Below are 17,999 nucleotides of genomic sequence, written 5' to 3' on the forward strand. Positions count from 1 at the left end.
GGTGGAGGAACTTGACTGGCCTGCACAGAGTCCTGACCTTAACCCGATAGAACACCTTTGGGATGAATTAGAGCGGAGACTGCGAGCCAGGCCTTCTCATCCAACATCAATGCCTGACCTCACAAATGCTCTTCTGGAAGAGTTGAAGCTGTTATAGCTGCAAAGGGCGGAGCCAACTCAATATTGAACCCTACGGACTAAGACTGGGATGTCATTAAAGTTCATGTGTGTGTAAAGGTATTTGTAGAGAGAGGAGCCTATTATATATATAAATATGGAATTTTCCACTGATATTCGCAGAAAAGGAAAGTGAAAGAGGATGAAGAGTATATAAGAGAGGAGCCAGAAATCTGGAGGAAGCAAACACAACGCAGAGACCATGGCTGGTGCTCCAGGGACGGGTATGACTACATATTGTTATAATGGGGGGGATTGTAGGGGAAATTATGGGGGATTCATGGCCGGTGAAGACGTCTCTGGATTATATACAAAATAACAGAGCGGTGATGAGTCTTTATTAGTCACATTGTTGGTGGGAAGACGGGTTTTCTCTTTATTTGGATCCAATTTGTAACATTTTATATCCTCAGTAATAAGAATTTATTTATCATTGATATTACTCTGGGCTATTGGCCTGGCACTTCTAAGGCACAGCATTCATTTTACTATTAAATAATTTAGTTACCATGTAAGAATAAATATATAAAGTCTATATTGGTGGCTCTTGGCGACGAGGATAATGTCCAGGAAATGCATTGAGCCATAAAGATTATTATATGCGAACACACTATAGTATTAATGATGACCTCTTTTTATATTTTTGCATTTTATTACGATGTACCTATGTTGTGCAACAAGAGTATATATTGGTGTTCTTTTTAGGAGGGGAGGAAATGCACGGCAGAAGCGAGGAGGAGGAGAAGACACAGGAGCCTGATGCCGACAACTGCCCGATTCCCACCAATGCCCACCAAAGCCTGATGCCTGATGCCCACCAATGCTCACTGCTGCCTAAATCCAGAAACCCACCGATACCCGATACCCAATACCCATCCCCTAACTGGGGTAAGTGCCGGAAAGACCGATTGACAGACAGCGAACGGGGGTAGGGGAGGGGGGGGTGTTGCACAGCAGAGCCCCCTTGGTCTGCCATCTCTCGTCCCCTTCCTTTAGCTCCCTACTCCCTCTTCCCACTCCAAGCCTCTCCTCCCCTCTTAACAAGAGAGGGAGGGGAGAAGAAAAGAAAAAAAGGGTGGAAATGATTTCCTCCCTTCTCTTTCCCACCCCCTCCCTCCCGGGACATACTAAAACATTTAATGTGAAAATGGCTTAATGTAGCTTAACATGTAATAAAGTGACTAAACCTCAATCAATTGCCCTGAAACTTTGCACAGCTTAAGATCTTAACTTCCCAAACCTATCCAAGAAGTTTCATGTGATTCAGTGTTCCACAGGGCAAACTAGGGACATTAAGCTAGTTTTTTGGAGAGCTTAACATACAAAAAAGACCTTAAATGTTAACCAATTTCCCCCAAACTTCACACAATAGACTCTATCAATGCCAACATATTCTGAAAATTTCAGCTCATTTAGTAAATCACACCAAAAGTTACTCACATTAAGCTATATTTTACAATGCTAAAATGATTAATGTAAAGAGCTTAACGTACCATAATGTGCCTTAACCTCAATCAATTGCCCTGAAACTTTGCACAGCCTAAGATCTCAACTTCCCAAACCTATCCAAGATGTTTCATGCAATTCAGTGTACCACAGGGCAAACTATGGACATTAATCTTGTTTTTTGGAGAGCTTAATGTGGCTTAACGTACAAATCACACCAAAAGTTATTCACATTAACCACTTCCCGCCCGGTGGTTCAGTTATCCTGACTGGGCGTCATATAACGTCCAGCAGGATAACATGCCGCAGCTCACCCGCGGGGGCACGCATCGCGGCGATCGGTGGGGCGGTGTGTCAGAGTGACACACCGCTCCACGGATCTTGGTAAAGAGCCTACGGCGGAGGCTCTTTACCACGTGGTCAGCCGTGTTCAATCACAGCTGATCACGCTGTCAATAGGAAGAGCCATTGATCGGCTTTTCCTCACTCGCGTCTGACAGACACGAGTAGAGGAGAGCCGATCGGCGGTTCTCCTGACAAGGGGGCTCTGCGCTGATTGTTTATCAGCGCAGCCCCCCCTCAGATCACCACACTGGACCACCAGGGATCGCCACTAGGACCACCAGGGAAGGGGCAACATGTGAATGGCCAGGTATGTACCCCATGGCCATCTACATGTGCCCAATCTTTGCCAATCAGTGCCCACAAATGGGCACTGATTGGCACCATTATGTTTCAGTTCTGCCCAGCAATGCCACCAATCAGTGTAATCAGTGCTACCAATCAGTGTCATCAGTGCCACCTGTCAGTGCCCATCGGTGCCACCTGTCAGTGCCCATCTGTGCTCATCAGTGCCACCCATAAGTACCAATCAATGCCACCTATGAGTGCCCATCGGTGCCACCTATGAGTGCCCATCAGAGCCGCATACCAGTGCCGCTTATCAGTGCCCATCAGTGCCACCTATCAGTGCCGCCTATCAGTGCCCGTCATCAGTGCCCATCAGTGCCACCTCATCGGTGCCCAGCAGTGCCGCCATATCAGTGCCCATCATTGAAGAAGAAAATGTACTTATTTATAAAAAAATTTAACAGAAACAAAGAAAAACGTGTTTTTTTTCAAAATGTTTGGTCTTTTTTTATTTGTTGCGCAAAAAATAAAAACCGCAGAGGTGATCAAATACCACCAAAAGAAAGCTCTATTTGTGGGCACAAAATGATAAAAAAAATTGTTTGAGTACAGTGATGGATGACCGCGCAATTGTCATTCAAATTGCAATAGCGCTGAAAGCTGAAAATTGGCCTGGGCGGGAAGGTGTCTAAGTGCCCGGTATTGAAGTGGTTAAGCTATATTTTACAATGCTAAAACATTTAATGTAAAGAGCTTAACGTACCATAATGTGCCTTAACCTCAATCAATTGTCTTGAAACTTTGCACAGCCTATGTTCTCAACTTCCCAAACCTATTTAGGAATTCCAGATCGTTTGGTAAAACACCCCAAAAGTTATTCACATTTAACCATTTTTTTACGATCCCTAACCAGTTGCAGACTTTGGGCGCACTAGACACACCCAAAAACATGTCATCAGTGTATACAGGTCATGTCTAGTACATCTAGTCCTTCTGCTCTGCTGCCAGGATGCTTCCCTGTCAGCTCAGCGAAGCTGGCCCCCCTACAATCAGCACAAATAAAAACTCAAGTGTGTTTCTTTAGTACTACATTTGTTCTGTTTTGTGCCGTAAAAATTTACATTTGTGCTGCTTTTATTTTTAAGATATTAGCAATTGTTTTTTCCAGACCATGACATCACCTAGCCCCCCTACAACAGCCAAATGACACAAAACTGGTCTCGTTGGTTAGTGCTACGTTTGTGCTGTTTTGTGCTGCTAACATTTCCGTTCTATCTATTATCGTTTTTGCGTTATTAATGATTTATTAAAGGTCACCAAAGGTCACTCAGCCCCCCTATAATGCCCAAATGACACAAAACTGGTCTCATTGGTTAGTGCTACGTTTGTGCTGTTTTGTGCTGCTAAAATTTCCGTTCTATCTTATATCATTTTCGTGTTATTAATGATTTATTAACGGTCACCAAAGGTCAGTCAGCCCCCCTACAACACCCAAATGACACGAAACTGGTCTCGTTGGTTAGTGCTACGTTTGTGCTGGTTTGTGCTGCTAAAATTTTTATTTGTGCTGTTATGGTTTTTAAGTTATAACAGTTTTTTTTTTTTTTCAAACCCCACTCACTTTGCCCACCCTACAATCAGCACAAATAAAAACTCAAGTGTGTTTCTTTAGTGCTACATTTGTGCTGTTTTGTGCTGCTAAAATTTCCGTTCTACCTTTTATCGTTTTTGCTTTATTAATGATTTATTAAAGGTCACCGAAGGAGATAGAATGGAAAGTAAATAGGCACAAACCAAAACAAACGTGGCACTAACCAACCAGCCCGTTTTCATTTTGTTTGGCTGTTGTAGGGGGGCTAAGTGACCTTCGGTGACCTTTAATAAATCATTAATAACGCGAAAACGATAAAAGGTAGGACAGAAATTTTAGCAGCACAAAACAGCACAAACGTAGCACTAACCAACGAGACCAGTTTTGTGTGATTTGGCTGTTGTAGGGGGGCTAGGTGATGTCATGGTCTGGAAAAAAACAATTGCTAATATCTTAAAAATAAAAGCAGCACAAATGTAAATTTTTACGGCACAAAACAGCACAAACGTAGCACTAAAGAAACACACTTGAGTTTTTATTTGTGCTGATTGTAGGGGGGCCAGCTTCGCTGAGCTTTCCCTGTCTCAGTGCCCAACAATTCAGCCGGAGCTGTCAAAAAAAAGGAAGCAGGCTGGCAATGTTTATCAACAACCACATCACAGAAAGTTACATTGAAACATTGTATCAATTGTAACTTTCTGTGTTTTGCATTCACAGATTAAAGGGATGAACTTCGATTTGCAGGTGAAGAGAGTTAGCCCTCATGCACACAGGCTGTTAAAAAAATGTTATGAAAAACGCCAGTATCTTTGCAGTGATTTTTTTAAACTTTTTTCAGCTTTTTTCAGCGTTTTTGCAATAGCGTTTTTGAGCGTTTTTCCGCATTAGCGTTTTTGAGCGTTTTTTTTTTTTTCAAATTTTTTTTTTTTTTTTTTCAATGGATCAAAAACGCTAAAAAACGTTGGTGAATGACGTTTTTGAGCGTTTTTGAGCGTTTTTCAGCGTTAGAACGTTTTTACAGCTCAAAAACGTCTCTCAGAACCCACTGGTCCTGTGTTTTTTTTACAGCTTAAAAACGCCTATGCCACTTGCAGCTCAAAAACGCCTAGGTGGGCATGAAGCCATAGACTAACATAGACAGGCCTTTTTAAGCTGAAAAAAAAGCTCAAAAAAGCAGCTGTAAAAACGTCCGTGTGCATGAGGACTTAAAGCAACCTTGACAAGTGAAAAAAAAATGTTTTTTCTAATTAAATGTTCCTCTGTTGAACGCCTTATTAACTCTTTAGTTTTCTCTAATCAGGGCTGATTAACTCTATATTCTCTTTCTCTATTCAATTGTAATTTTCCTGGTGATTGTTTCCTTTTATTAACTAATAGTTAAACTTTTTTTCTGTTTTTTGTTTGCTTTGCTTATTAATATTTTTGACACCTGTTTACATATACATATATATATATATATATATATATATATATATATATATATATACCAAAAGAAAGAAAAAAATGCCTTTTGTTTAGTTTTATTACATTTAATTGTCTAAGGATTGCAAAAAATAATTATTGTTGCAGGACAATATTCACAAAAAGAAAGCCTTGTTTGTCCTTAAAAAAAAAAAAAATGTATTATGTTGTTATCTTAAGTCAGGGGGTAGGCAAGCTCGGCACTCCAGCTGTAGTGAAACTACAAATCCCATAGTGCCTCTGCCTCTAGGAGTCATGCCTGTGATTGTCAGAGTCTTGCAATGTCATCGCTGGATCTAGATGGGACTCAGGGTAATGTTAGGGCGGCTGCTGCACACAGAAGGCTTTTTATCTTCATGCATAGAATGCATGAAGATAAATAAACCTTCTGACTTTAAAATACCTTTAGCCGCTTCAGGCCCGGAAGATTTTACCCCCTTCCTGACCAGAGCACTTTTTACAATTCGGCACTGCGTCGCTTTAACTGACAATTGCGCGGTCGTGCGATGTTGTACAGAAACAAAATTTGCATCCTTTTTTTCCCACAAATAGAGCTTTCTTTTGGTGGTATTTGATCACCTCTGCGATTTTTATTTTTTGCTCTATAAACAAAACAATGCGCGACAATTTTGAAAAAAAAAACAATATTTTTTACTTTTTGCTATAATAAATATACCCCAAAAATATATAAAAAAAACACATTTTTTCCACAGTTTAGGCTGATATGTATTCTTCTACATATTTTTGGGGAAAAAAAAAACGCAATAAGCGTGTATTGATTAGTTTGCGCAAAAGTTAAAGTGTCTATAAAACAGGGGATAGAATTATGGCATTTTTCTTATTCTTCTATTTTTTTATTAGTAATGGCGGCGATCTGCGATTTTTATCCGGACTGCGACATTATGGCGACACATCGTACACTTTTGACACATTTTTGGGACCATTGCATTTTTACAGTGATCAGTGCTAGAAAAATGCACTGATTACTGGAAAAATGTCACTGGCAGGGAAGGGGTTAACACTAGGTGGCGAGCAAGGGGTTATTTGTGTTCCCTCTGCACGTTCTAACTGAAGGGGGAATGGGACTTGCTAGGGGAAATGACAGATCACTGTTTACACACACAGATCCTGGTTCTCGCTGTGTCACAAGCAATCGCGGGTGCCCGGCTGACATTGCGCCCGCCGGGCATTCGCATAGTCTCTGTGGGCATGCCCCTAGTGGCCACAGGGCGAAGCAACGTAACATAACATCATTTCGCCCAGCCAAGCCATGCTGCCGCAGCAAAACTGCGGTGGCTGGTTGGCAAGTGGTTAAGCTTGTTTTGAAGAGGCTGAGACACAGCAGTGTAGTCATTGACTCCCACTGCTGTCAATCAAAGTCAGGTAGCCAATCAGGAGAGGAGGGCGGGCCGAACCATGGCTCAGTGGTTAAATGGACACACAAAGCTACAGCTTGGCTTGAGTGCCCCATAGCAAGCCGCTTGCTGTGGGGGCACTTGGCAGGAGGAAGCAGCCAGGAGCGCCAGGGAGGGAACTGAGAAGAGGAGGATCAGGGCTGCTCTGTAAAAAAAAACACTGCACATAAGAGGTACAGTATCTCACAAAAGTGAGTACACCCTCACATTTTTGTAAATATTGTATTATATCTTTTCATGTGACAACACTGAAGAAATATCCTTTTTTTTTTTTAACAGAAAATTTTATTAAACAAATCAGCATTACTTTACAGAGTGATTTAAAACATTCAAAGTATAGAAGAAAATGACATTAAAATCAACCTTCAACCTGTAGTCATTGCCTATCAGATATTCCAATTGTGCAAATATCAGAAGTATCACTTAACAGTACACCTTAATACATTATAGTATTATAGCATCGTAGATAAACTTACATAAGTAACCATTTTCAATCCAACTTGATAGGGAGGAGGAAGGGGGGGGGGGGGGGAGGGGAAGGAGGAGGAAAGGGGAGGGGGGGAAGAGGGGGGGGAAGAAGAACGGAGGAAAGGCAAGGGGGGGGAAGAGGGAACAGGCAGCGGGAGAGCAGTCAAAGAGACACTAGATTTCCTCCAACCAGTTTCATAGCATAATAATTATGCGAGAGGGGGTTCCGGGGCCCCAGAGGCATCTACCCAAGAGGACCAGATCTTATCAAACTTTCCTGGACATTGCCTACTTTCATATGTCAATCTGTACAGGGGAAGTACCATGTTCACTGACCTTTTCCATGATGCCAAAGTAGGAGGCTCTGCCCTTTTCCATACCATTAATATTTCACGCCTAGCATAATATAATGCGAAGGTAAGACACAGTTTACTATATCTGTCTCCCTCAATATCCTCCAAATGGCTAAGCAATAGTATCTGAGGGTCAACCGGTACATTCAAACCTGTGACATCGCTCAGTGTGGTGGCCACTGCTAACCAAAAGGGTTTGAGTTTGGGACAGGACCAGACCATGTGCCAAAAGGTGCCCACTTCCTGCCTACATCTCTGACAATTGGGGTCCCTTTGATCATAAATGCGCGCCAGTCTCTGTGGGGTGAAGTACGCTCTGTGTAGGAACTTAAATTGTATGAACCTATCTTTCGCCGCTATCATGGAAGGAATGTAGGAAATTAAACACTCCTTCCATTCCTCTTCATCCAAGGAAGGGATATCGACCCTCCATTTTTCCCATGTCTTGGTTAGTTTGGTGTCATACTCTACTGTGAGGTATAGATATAACGTTGAAAGTGGCTTCCCCATCACGCTAGAAATCAGGAGCCGTTCAATGGAGTCTGGTTCCAAAATAAGGGGGGCAGGGAACTGAGCTTCAAAAGCGTGCTTTAGCTGCCAGTATCTAAATTGGAAGGAGGAAGGGATAGAAAATGATTGCCTCAGGGCCTGAAAAGTCTTAAGCCTACCATCCTGAACTATATGTTTTAGTGTGAGGATACCCTTTTTTGCCCAGATAGAGGGGTCTGGTATACTATAAAGGTGAGGGAGCATGGGATTGCCCCATAAGGGCATATGAGGTGAGATATGATTGGGTTTCCCATATATCCTCCTGGCCTCCTGCCAGACCCTTACAGTGGTTCGCATCAGAGTTGTCATGGACTGACTAGCCCGAAGTCCACGAAACGGAAGGTTGCTCAGGGCTGCAAAAGAACCCAAAATGGCTGCTTCAAGAGTAACAGCAGGATTCTGTGCGGGCTGGGAGAACCACCACCGAACCGTAACAAGAACAGCTGCCCAGTAATAAATTTGAAAGTTCGGTAGTGCCAGTCCCCCCCCGGATAATGGGAGATATAGGATCTGCTTGGCCACTCTGGGTGGCCTCCCAGCCCACACAAAGTGTATCAGCAGACCCTCCAATCTTTGGAAAAAAGCCCTAGGGATATGGATGGGTGTGTTGCGAAAAAAGTATAAGTATTTGGGAAGGTAAATCATTTTTAGCAGATTTACTCTGCCAACCGGGGTCAGTGGGAGGGAACGCCAAGAAGCACACCTAGCCGTTAGCTGTGTCATAAGTGGTCGCAGATTATCGTCCATATAATCCTGGACTTTACCACTAATCTTAATCCCTAGGTACTTGAAGTCCTCTACCCATTTAAGCTGCACGTGTGGGATCCTAGGGGTCGACTGATGGAGCGGGAACAGTATCGACTTATCCCAATTAATACGGATCCCCGAGTACCCGCCGAATCGGTTAATTAGACCTAGTGCAGTCTGCAGGGAGGACGACGCGTCCGCCAAATAGAGCAGAGCGTCATCCGCATACAGCGAAATCTTCTCCTCGATTGGGCCCACCTGAAGCCCCCTCACCCCGGGGTCAGCCCGCAGCAGTATAGCCAGGGGCTCCATCGCCAGGGCAAATAAGCCCGGGGAGAGGGGACACCCCTGTCTCGTACCCCGAAACAATTTAAACTTCTCCGATAGACAACCATTGGTGCGTATTCTGGCTGAAGGACTATGATATAGCATGCGGAGCCATTTTGTGAAGCCCGGGCCAAACCCAAAACGCGAGAGCACCTCCCATAAGTAGCCCCACTCGACGGAATCAAAAGCCTTCTCTGCGTCGAGTGAGGCCACCACTCCTCCGGACTCCCCATCCGCCCTGTCTATATGAGTATAAAGACGCCTAATGTTGATGTCAGTACCTCTCCCGGGCATGAAGCCTGTTTGATCTCTGTGGATCAGGGCAGTGATGACAAGGTTAAGCCTATTGGCCAGTACTTTTGCCAGGACCTTTGCGTCCACATTCAGGAGAGATATGGGGCGATACGAGGAGCATAAAGTAGGGTCCTTCCCGGGCTTGGGGATCACCACTATAATTGCTTCACTCATTGTATCCGGGAGTCTCTCGAGGCGCATCGACGCAGAGAAGAGGTCCTGAAGCTTGTCTACTAGTTCTGCAGCGTATTGTTTGTAAAATTCTATAGGGATTCCATCGGGTCCCGGTGTTTTCCCTGTCTGCATTGATTTGAGTGCCCGGAGTATTTCCAAGGATGTAATTGGGGCATCAAGCTTATCACGATATGTTACCGTAAGGGTTGGGACATCAATACTGTCTAAGTATGCCACCAGGTCCTCCTCCCTATAGTCTGCCCTGGACATGTAGAGAGATTTATAGAATTCCACGAAACAGCTATTGATCTCTTCCGGTGTGTGGACTATCTGTCCCGAAGGGTCTCTGATGTGGGAGATGCTCATCCCCCCCGCCTGCTCCCTGGAGAGCCAGGCCAACAAGCGACCCGCTCGCTCCCCCTGCTCAAAAATCCGTTGGGATTGAGCCAGCATTTTTTTCTGGGTAAGAGTGGTACGAAGACGAACCACCTCCGATGTCATCAATTGTAAATGTGAGTAGTGTATAGGGTCCCGGGTACGAACAAAGAGGATCTCTGCACAACTTGCCTCTCTCTCAGCCCTTACCAACTCTGCCCTGCGCTCCCCACGAACTCTGGCTATAATGGTCTGGTATTGTCCCCTCGTCGTGGCCTTGAATGCATCCCAGACAACTGTGGGGTCAGCCGAGCCCACATTTACCACCCAGAAGTCAAGCAGCTCCGTTCTGAATTGAGAGTCTACGGCCGTGTCTGAAATCCAAAACCTCGAGAGCCTCCATATCTTGTCTACAGGGCCCAGTGAAAGGTCCAATGACAACAGCAGGGGAGCGTGGTCAGAAATTCCTCTAGGGAGTATTCGTATATCTGTAACCCGTGGGAGGACCGGACTTCCCGCGAAGACTAAGTCTATCCGGGAGAACGTCCTGTGAGAGGCCGAGTGGCATGTGTATGCCCTGGTCTGGGGGTGTCTCCACCTCCACACATCAGTCAGGCCATACGTGTCCGCCCACTCAGTCAACCCAGGATGGTGATACCCCGCAGACGCCAGTCTATCAAGATCCGGATCAGGGACTAGATTGAAATCACCCAATATAATATTGTTATCAGATGCAAATTCAGCTATCTTGCCGGTGATCTGGTTGAGCACCAGTAGTGAAGCCGGAGGAGGCAAATATAAACCCACAATGGTCCACGTTAGAGAGTATATTTTAGCATGTATGATGACATAACGACCATCAGGGTCGAGGGCCAAATCCAGGAGCCGGAAAGGAAGGGATTTCAATATCAGAATAGTGACACCCCTGGAAAAACTGGAGTGCGTGGAGTGGTAGTGATAACCCACCCACGTTTTTTTGAGGGCCAAAACTCTACTTCCTATCAAATGCGTTTCCTGGAGCACACATATATGTGGGTTGTAAGCTTTAAGGAATTGGAACACCAGGGAACGCTTAACCGGGGAGTTCAGTCCCCTAGTGTTCCAGGAAACAATATTAAGGGAGGACATGGTTACTCAGAATGATAATAATGTTAGGATCAATGTAGGTCGTGGCTCCCGAACTGGACCCCCGGACCCATAACGGACATACCTGAAAACATTGCAATGCTGATGAGTCAATTTTTTTAAAAAAACAATTGTAAAACAAAAACAGAACCAAACTGAAAACAGTCCAACTTCTAACGTAAATTAGAACAGCCCCATTAGGGGAACTTTCCCCACCCCCCACCCCACCCAGCCCCCCCAAACTGAGGCGGGTTTCAATCCCAAACCAATTCAGCTCGCCGGCTGCAGCAAGGGGTCCGTGGAAGAGGCGAGCCCGACCCCCCTAAATTGCACACGGGGGGGCAAGCAACAGTTCAAGCGGCCCTTCGAGTGTGAGAACTCCGCTAATGGATTATAACAGGCTGTGGGGTATTAGAAGTCAAACAGAGAAGAATTAAATCGTGTTGTGACCCCACAGTGAAGTCGATCCATCACTAAGAGGATACAGGTATGCAGGTAACATGAAGCCTCATAGCTCAACAGTCTCCTGACCAAATGCTTAGGCAGGGGCATTAACTTAGAGTTTTCCTGAAAGGGGATAGTTGGTTACCCCCCTCAAGTCTGAACACATCATGGGGATGAACTGGGCACAACCTGTGCAACAAAACTAAGTCATCCATGGAGCAGTTCGTATGTGAATTCAGACTTGGGCCCAGGTTGTTACAAGTAAAGAATAAAGAGGAGATTCGGTGTGTACCGATCGGTCGGTCAACGGATCTGTGGCAGAGAATCCAGCCAGACAGAGGCCTCCCTTGGTGTGGTGAAAAATCGAGTCGTCTCGCCATCCTGGACCCTCAAGCGAGCAGGGAAGAGTACACTATAGCGAATGTTGCGTGATCTCAGTGCGGCCTTAACCTGGTCAAACGATTTCCTGAGTTTTTGGGTCTCTACCGAATAGTCAGGGAAAATCATCAGTTTAGTGTTCTGAAATCTTAGGTCCCCAACATTTCTGGAGGCACGAAGAACTTCATCCCTGTCTCTGAAATTAAGGAGACGGAGTATGAAGGTGCGAGGAGGGGATCCAGGAGGCCCTGGCTTAGGCGGTATACGGTGTGCCCTCTCAACTGTGTAGTAGGGTGACCATCGGGCTTCCGGTAGGAGGTCTCGCAGCAGGCCCTCTATGAAGGAGGTAGGATTGTTCCCCTCCGCCCCCTCCGGTAAACCGATAATACGAAGATTATTGCGCCGGTTTCTGTTCTCCGCATCTTCAGCTCTGTATTCTAAGGCCTTTACTTTGGTCTGGAGCGTACGGAGTGTTGCTCCATGTTCCGCCACGGTATCTTCAGTGTTACTCAATCTTTGTTCCGTCTCGGTAACTCGCGACCTAATTTTGTCTATGTCTTGACGGATTAGACCCATATCCAGCTGAACAGCCTCTATTTTTGTTGTTAATGTGGATTGGCAAGTTGCTATGGCCGCCATGACGTCCGCCAGCCAGGGGGGACGAGAGTCATCCGGCTCCATGATGCTTGTCTGTGAGGCTCTATGTGTGCTGCGTGTGGTATGGGCCTCCGGAGTGGGACAGGTGGGCGTCTGGGGGAAGTCCGACTGTGGTGGAAAGGCCAACCTTTTGCCCCCCTTGCTATATTTTGCACTAAAAGATCTGCGCCTCATTCAGATTAGCAAGGCCCCAGTCTGGGCAGTAATTAGTGGCTGGCTGTGGGAGACTATCAGGGGGGGTGTTCAGGGGTATACAGTCAGTATGTTTAGAGCTGTACGTGCCCCCCAGAGAGTTTGCCCCCTCACCTGCAGGCTGAGTAAAATCAGGGCTGTCCTCGGACTTCCACAGGCCTACAGGGACTTTCAGTGTATCTCTCCCAGGGTGTCAGGGAAGGAGATGGTCTAGGGCCTGCTCCACAATCCAGATGGAGACCCTCAGCTTTCCTGGGCTCTCCCCCTCCAGATCTCTGGGGTCAGTCTCACCCTCAGCTGTTCCGGCGGCCTCAGATCTTCAGGGGAGGCCGCGGATGCGGCCTAACTGTTCGTAGGGCCTGAGGATGCAATCCGGGCCGATTCCGCGGCCGTGGCTAGGCCGGAGCTTTTATCTGAGGCCCGTGGTGGGCCGTGATGTTTCCGGAGGCGCCGACCGCACCAGGGGTCATCCGGATCGCGGCGCGGCCCGCCAGGAAAGTCCGCGGCTGCGGCCTAGTGCCTCGAGGTAGGCCGGAGCGTCCGGCGGACCCGATCGCGACCCCGGATCAAAAAAATTTTCCTCCCCCTCAAGAGATAGAGGGTCTGTGAGCCCCCCAGAGACAGCAGGGATGTGTCCGGAGGATTTAGAAGCCAGATGGATCCGGATTATGTCGGCGATGTGCGGAGCTCTCTGAGAAGCAGCCGCTCACATCGCCATCTTGGCCACGCCCCCGAAGAAATATCCTTTAGGAGCCATAGCAGGCACGTGCCCGCTGCACGGTGGGGGACCCGATGCGTGTGGTAATTAGTGCATTTTTTTAGCACTGATTGCTGTATAAATGTCAATGGTCCCAAAAAAGTGTCAAGTGTCCGATCTGTCCGCCACAATGTTGCAGTCCCACTAAAAATCGCAGATCACCGTCATTACTAGTAACAAATAAATAAATAATAAAAATGCCATAAATCTTTTATCTATTTTGTAGACGCTATAACTTTTGCCCAAACCAATCAATATACCCTTATTGCTATTTTTTTTTTACCAAAAATATGTAGAATATATATTGACTTAAACTGATGAAGAAATTTTTTTTTACATTTTTTTGGCATATTTATTATTCATTAAGGGGGCAAATCCTTCCGGGGCTGAAGTGGGTAATCAATAGCCTTGAAACTTTGCACAATCAAAGTTTTTATCTTCCCAACCCTATCCTGAATATGGATTTTGGTTTCCCACAAGGGAAATGAGTGACTTTAGCTTAAAGGATATGTAAAGGTTCATTTTCTTTTTTTAAACAAACATTTCATACTTACCTCCTCTGTGCAGTTGGTTTTGCACAGAGTAGCACGGATCCTCCTCTTCTGGGGTCCCTCAGCGGTGATCCTGGCTCCTCCTCTTCTTGAGTGACCCATTGGAGAGCCGCTCTCCCTTGGGGGAACTCGTGTGGGTGAGGAGGATGGGGAGGGGATCCAGTGTAAGTTCACCTTACAGATTTTCTGTAAAGGAGAACTTACCCTTTAAGCTATTCCAATTAAATGTTTCAGGACTATAATAAAATTGATAAAAGTGAATAACCTTTGGTCTGTTTTAACAAACAATCTGAGATTTTTAGAATATGCTGACATAGATACAGTCTTCCATTGTGGGAATTTTGAGGAAATTGGATAACATCCCCAAAAAAAGTACAGCACCCCCTGACCCCCAGAGGCATAGCATGGACACCCAGAGGCAGGGAAGACTGACATTTTGATCTCGGACAGATCTTAGACCAGTGAAGGGCTGTGCGATCAAAGAAAGGTTTGGCGCCAGTCATTTTAAGTACATTTTTAAATGCTTTATTGGAGAACTCAATAACTGACAGAAGGCATAGGGCTGAGAACATCCATGGCAAAACTAGATTATAACATAACTCCAGACTCACCAGTCCCTTTCAACATTCCACAGTGCAGAATCAATAGAAGCACAGGCTGGAACTGGGTATTAGAAAAACAGATGAATAGGGAATAGACATAAGATCTTCAGTAGGAGGGACACCAGATTTGCTCCTTAGGTCCTTTCCAGTAACAGATACTTCCAGTAGATATCCAGCATCTCTGGTTCTCCTCCTCAATCAGCATGTGAGGCCTCCTCTAGGCTTGAGTCCTAGTCAAACCTTTCCCACACTTGAGCATTCCCATCTCCAGGACAAGCCTGGATGTAGGCTGTATGAAGACTGAGCATATGGCAATTCTCCTAAGTATATATGCACTTCCCCAGCATGCACCACTGGCCAAGAAACCCCTAGTGAATGGCTGGTGAGTACACACATACGCATAATATTCCCCCATTGGCTGTCCCACACTACAGCCACTACACAAAAGGTGGTAGGGGCTTCACAAGCTTAATGTCACTCACTTGTTTTGTGGAAAACAAAAATCCATGAAACATCTAGGATAGGTTTGGGGAAGCTGAAAGCTTGGGTTGTGCAAAGTTTCAAGGCAATTAAGATTTAGGCACTTTATTGTAAGTTAAACCCCATTAAACTCCCCAAAAAAACAAGCTTAACACCTTCATTTTCTTTGTGGGAGACCAAAATCCATGACTCTTCTAGGATAGGTTATGGAAGTTGAAAACTTAGGTTATGCAAAGTTTCAAGACAATTTATGAAAGTTTAGGCACATTATGGTACATTAGGCTCTTTTTACACTGAGCCACATGTTTTGGGATTGTAAAATATAGCTTAATGTGAATAACTTTTGGTGTGATTTAACAAATGAGCTGAAATGTTCTGAGTATGTTGGCAAGGATAGAGTCTTCTATTGAATGAATTTGGGGGAAATTGGTTAACATTTAAGGTCTTTTTTGTACATTAAGCCACATTAAGCTCCCCAAAAACAAGCTTAATGTCCCTAGTTTGCCTTGTGGAACACAGAATCGCATGTAACTTATAGGATAAGTTTGGGAAGTTGAGATCTTACTCTGCAAAGTTTCAGGGCAACTGATTGAGGTGTAGGCACTTTATTACACGTTTATCTACATTAAGATACATTAAAGCGGAGTGCCAGTCCCCCAGTTCAAATTTTTTGTTTTAAGACTCCACTTCAACTTGATCCACTTTGTATGCAATCCTTAGATAGTGTTATTCTAGTACTCACTTTTTTTCTATTCAAACATAAATAAAAAGATCTGGATCTCGGAAGCTGGCAGTGTCCATCTCCACTGTGGGCATCTGAAGCCCTCTTCTTACCATTTCCGGGAATCGGTGCAGCAGGCACCTCCACATCTTGCGCCTGCGCAGTAATGCCACCGCACGGCACTCCTTCCGCTTGAGTCCTGACATGTTGCCATAGCGGCGTTGGCAGACGTTCCGTCAATCATCGTGAGATTTCGTCACTAGGTGATTCACAAGGACTCCTGGGTTGTCTAGTGAAGTATTCGCCTCGGCGGGGGCTACCAGAAATGCTGGAGAAAAAAAAGTTAATTAAGGTATTTCCTTTTAAAAAAAAAAAGAATTTCCATGGCGAAAAGGATTTTTACAGGGTATACCTGAGTGAGGAACTGTGTAAAATGGGTGGAACTCCACTTTAAGCCATTTTCACATTAAATGTTTTAGCATTGTAAAATATAGCTTAATGTGAATAACTTTTGTTGTGATTACCCAAATGAGCTGAAATTTTCATAACATGTTGACATGGATAGAGTCTTCTATTGTGCGAAGTTTGGGGGAGATTGGTTAACATTTAAGGTCATTTTTGTACATTAAGCCACATTAAGCTCTCCAAAAAATAAGCTTAATGTCCATAGTTTGCCTTGTGGTACACCGAATCACATGAAACTTCTTGGATAGGTTTGAGAAATTGAGAACTTAGGCTGTGCAAAGTTTTAAGACAATTGATTGAGGTTAAGGCACATTATGGTACGTTAAGCTCTTTACATTAATCGTTTTAGCATTGTAAAATATGGCTTAATGTGAATAACTTTTGGTGTGATTTACTAAATGAGCTGAAATTTTCAGAATATGTTGGCATGGATAGAGTCTTCTATTGTGTGAAGTTTAGGGGAAAGTGGTTAACATTCAAGGTCTTTTTTGTACGTTAAGCTCTCCAAAAAACAATCTTAATGTCCATAGTTTGCCTTGTGGTACACCGAATCGCATGAAACTTCTTGGGTAGGTTTGGGAAGTTGAGAACTTAGGCTGTGCATAATTTCAGGGCAATTGATTGAGGTTTAGGCACTGTATTACACGTTAAGCTACATTAAGCCATTTTCACATTAAATGTTTTAGTAAATCCCCTCCCTCCCCTCTACCCCCCCCCCTCCCAGTCTCCTCTTTCATATTGAATCTACTAAAATGCCATACTTCCCAGAGTTGCCGTACCTAGGCAGATCAATGGTCAACAGGTACCTGATATTTTGTTGACAAGGTAAAGTGGGCTTCATGCTTATTTATGCCGGAAGTTCCTCCATTCTCATGATTTCATTTACTGCTCTGATCCATTGACCTATAGTGGGGGGGATGGGGATATTTCCAATGTGTTGGCACACAGGCCCTAGCCATATTTAAAAGATGTCTCACCACCAGGCCCGGACTGGCCATAGGGCACACTGGGAATTTGCCCGGTGGGCCGGGGCCGCATGTTCTTGTACTCTCAGGCCCCCTCTGTGCTCATCAGTCCCCCTGTACTTTCCCCCCCCAGCGCTCTCCAGCCCTTCCCAGTCCTCTCAGACCCCCCTGTGCTCATCAGCCCCCCTGTACTCTCTGGCCCCTCCAGTGCTCTCCAGCCCCGCCCAGTGCTCTCCGGCCCCCCTGTGTTCATCGGCCACCCCTGTACTGTCCGCCCCCCCAGTGCTCTCCAGCCCCTCTGTGCTCTCCACCCTCCCAGTGCTCTTCATCTCCTGTGTTCTCTGCCCCTGCTTGTGCTCTTCAGCCCCCTGTGGTCCCCGCCCCCTCGGTGCTCTCCGCCCCCCTGTGCTCTTCGCCTCACATGCTCTCTGCCCCTGCTTGTGCTCTCCAACCCCCCTGTGCTCTCTGGCTCCCCCTAGTGCTCTCCACCCCCCGTGCTCTTCACCCCCCCATGCTCTCCGGCCCCCCTAGTGTTCTCCTTAATCCCCTGTGTTCTCCACACCCCCCCACATTCTCTGTCCCATGCTCTCCGTGCCTCTCGGTAAATATGCCATGGGCTGCTCAGTCTAAAATGCCCAGGCCTATTTATTGTCCC

General features: G+C 45.5%; 1 protein-coding gene across 1 annotated transcript in view; it reads left to right on the forward strand.

The window, feature by feature from the left end:
• Positions 1–243: 243 nt before the first annotated feature.
• LOC141145668 (uncharacterized) overlaps positions 244–17,999 on the forward strand; it is a 46,247-nt gene continuing 28,491 nt past the window's right edge. Inside the window, exons 1-2 of the mRNA XM_073632512.1 lie at positions 244–401; positions 883–1,065. Coding sequence (XP_073488613.1) covers positions 380–401; positions 883–1,065 — 205 coding nt within the window. The 5' untranslated portion in view covers positions 244–379. The remainder of the gene's footprint in view (positions 402–882; positions 1,066–17,999) is intronic.

Source organism: Aquarana catesbeiana, linkage group LG05, assembly GCF_042186555.1.
Source record: "Aquarana catesbeiana isolate 2022-GZ linkage group LG05, ASM4218655v1, whole genome shotgun sequence".
Classification (NCBI taxonomy): Eukaryota; Metazoa; Chordata; class Amphibia; order Anura; family Ranidae; genus Aquarana; species Aquarana catesbeiana.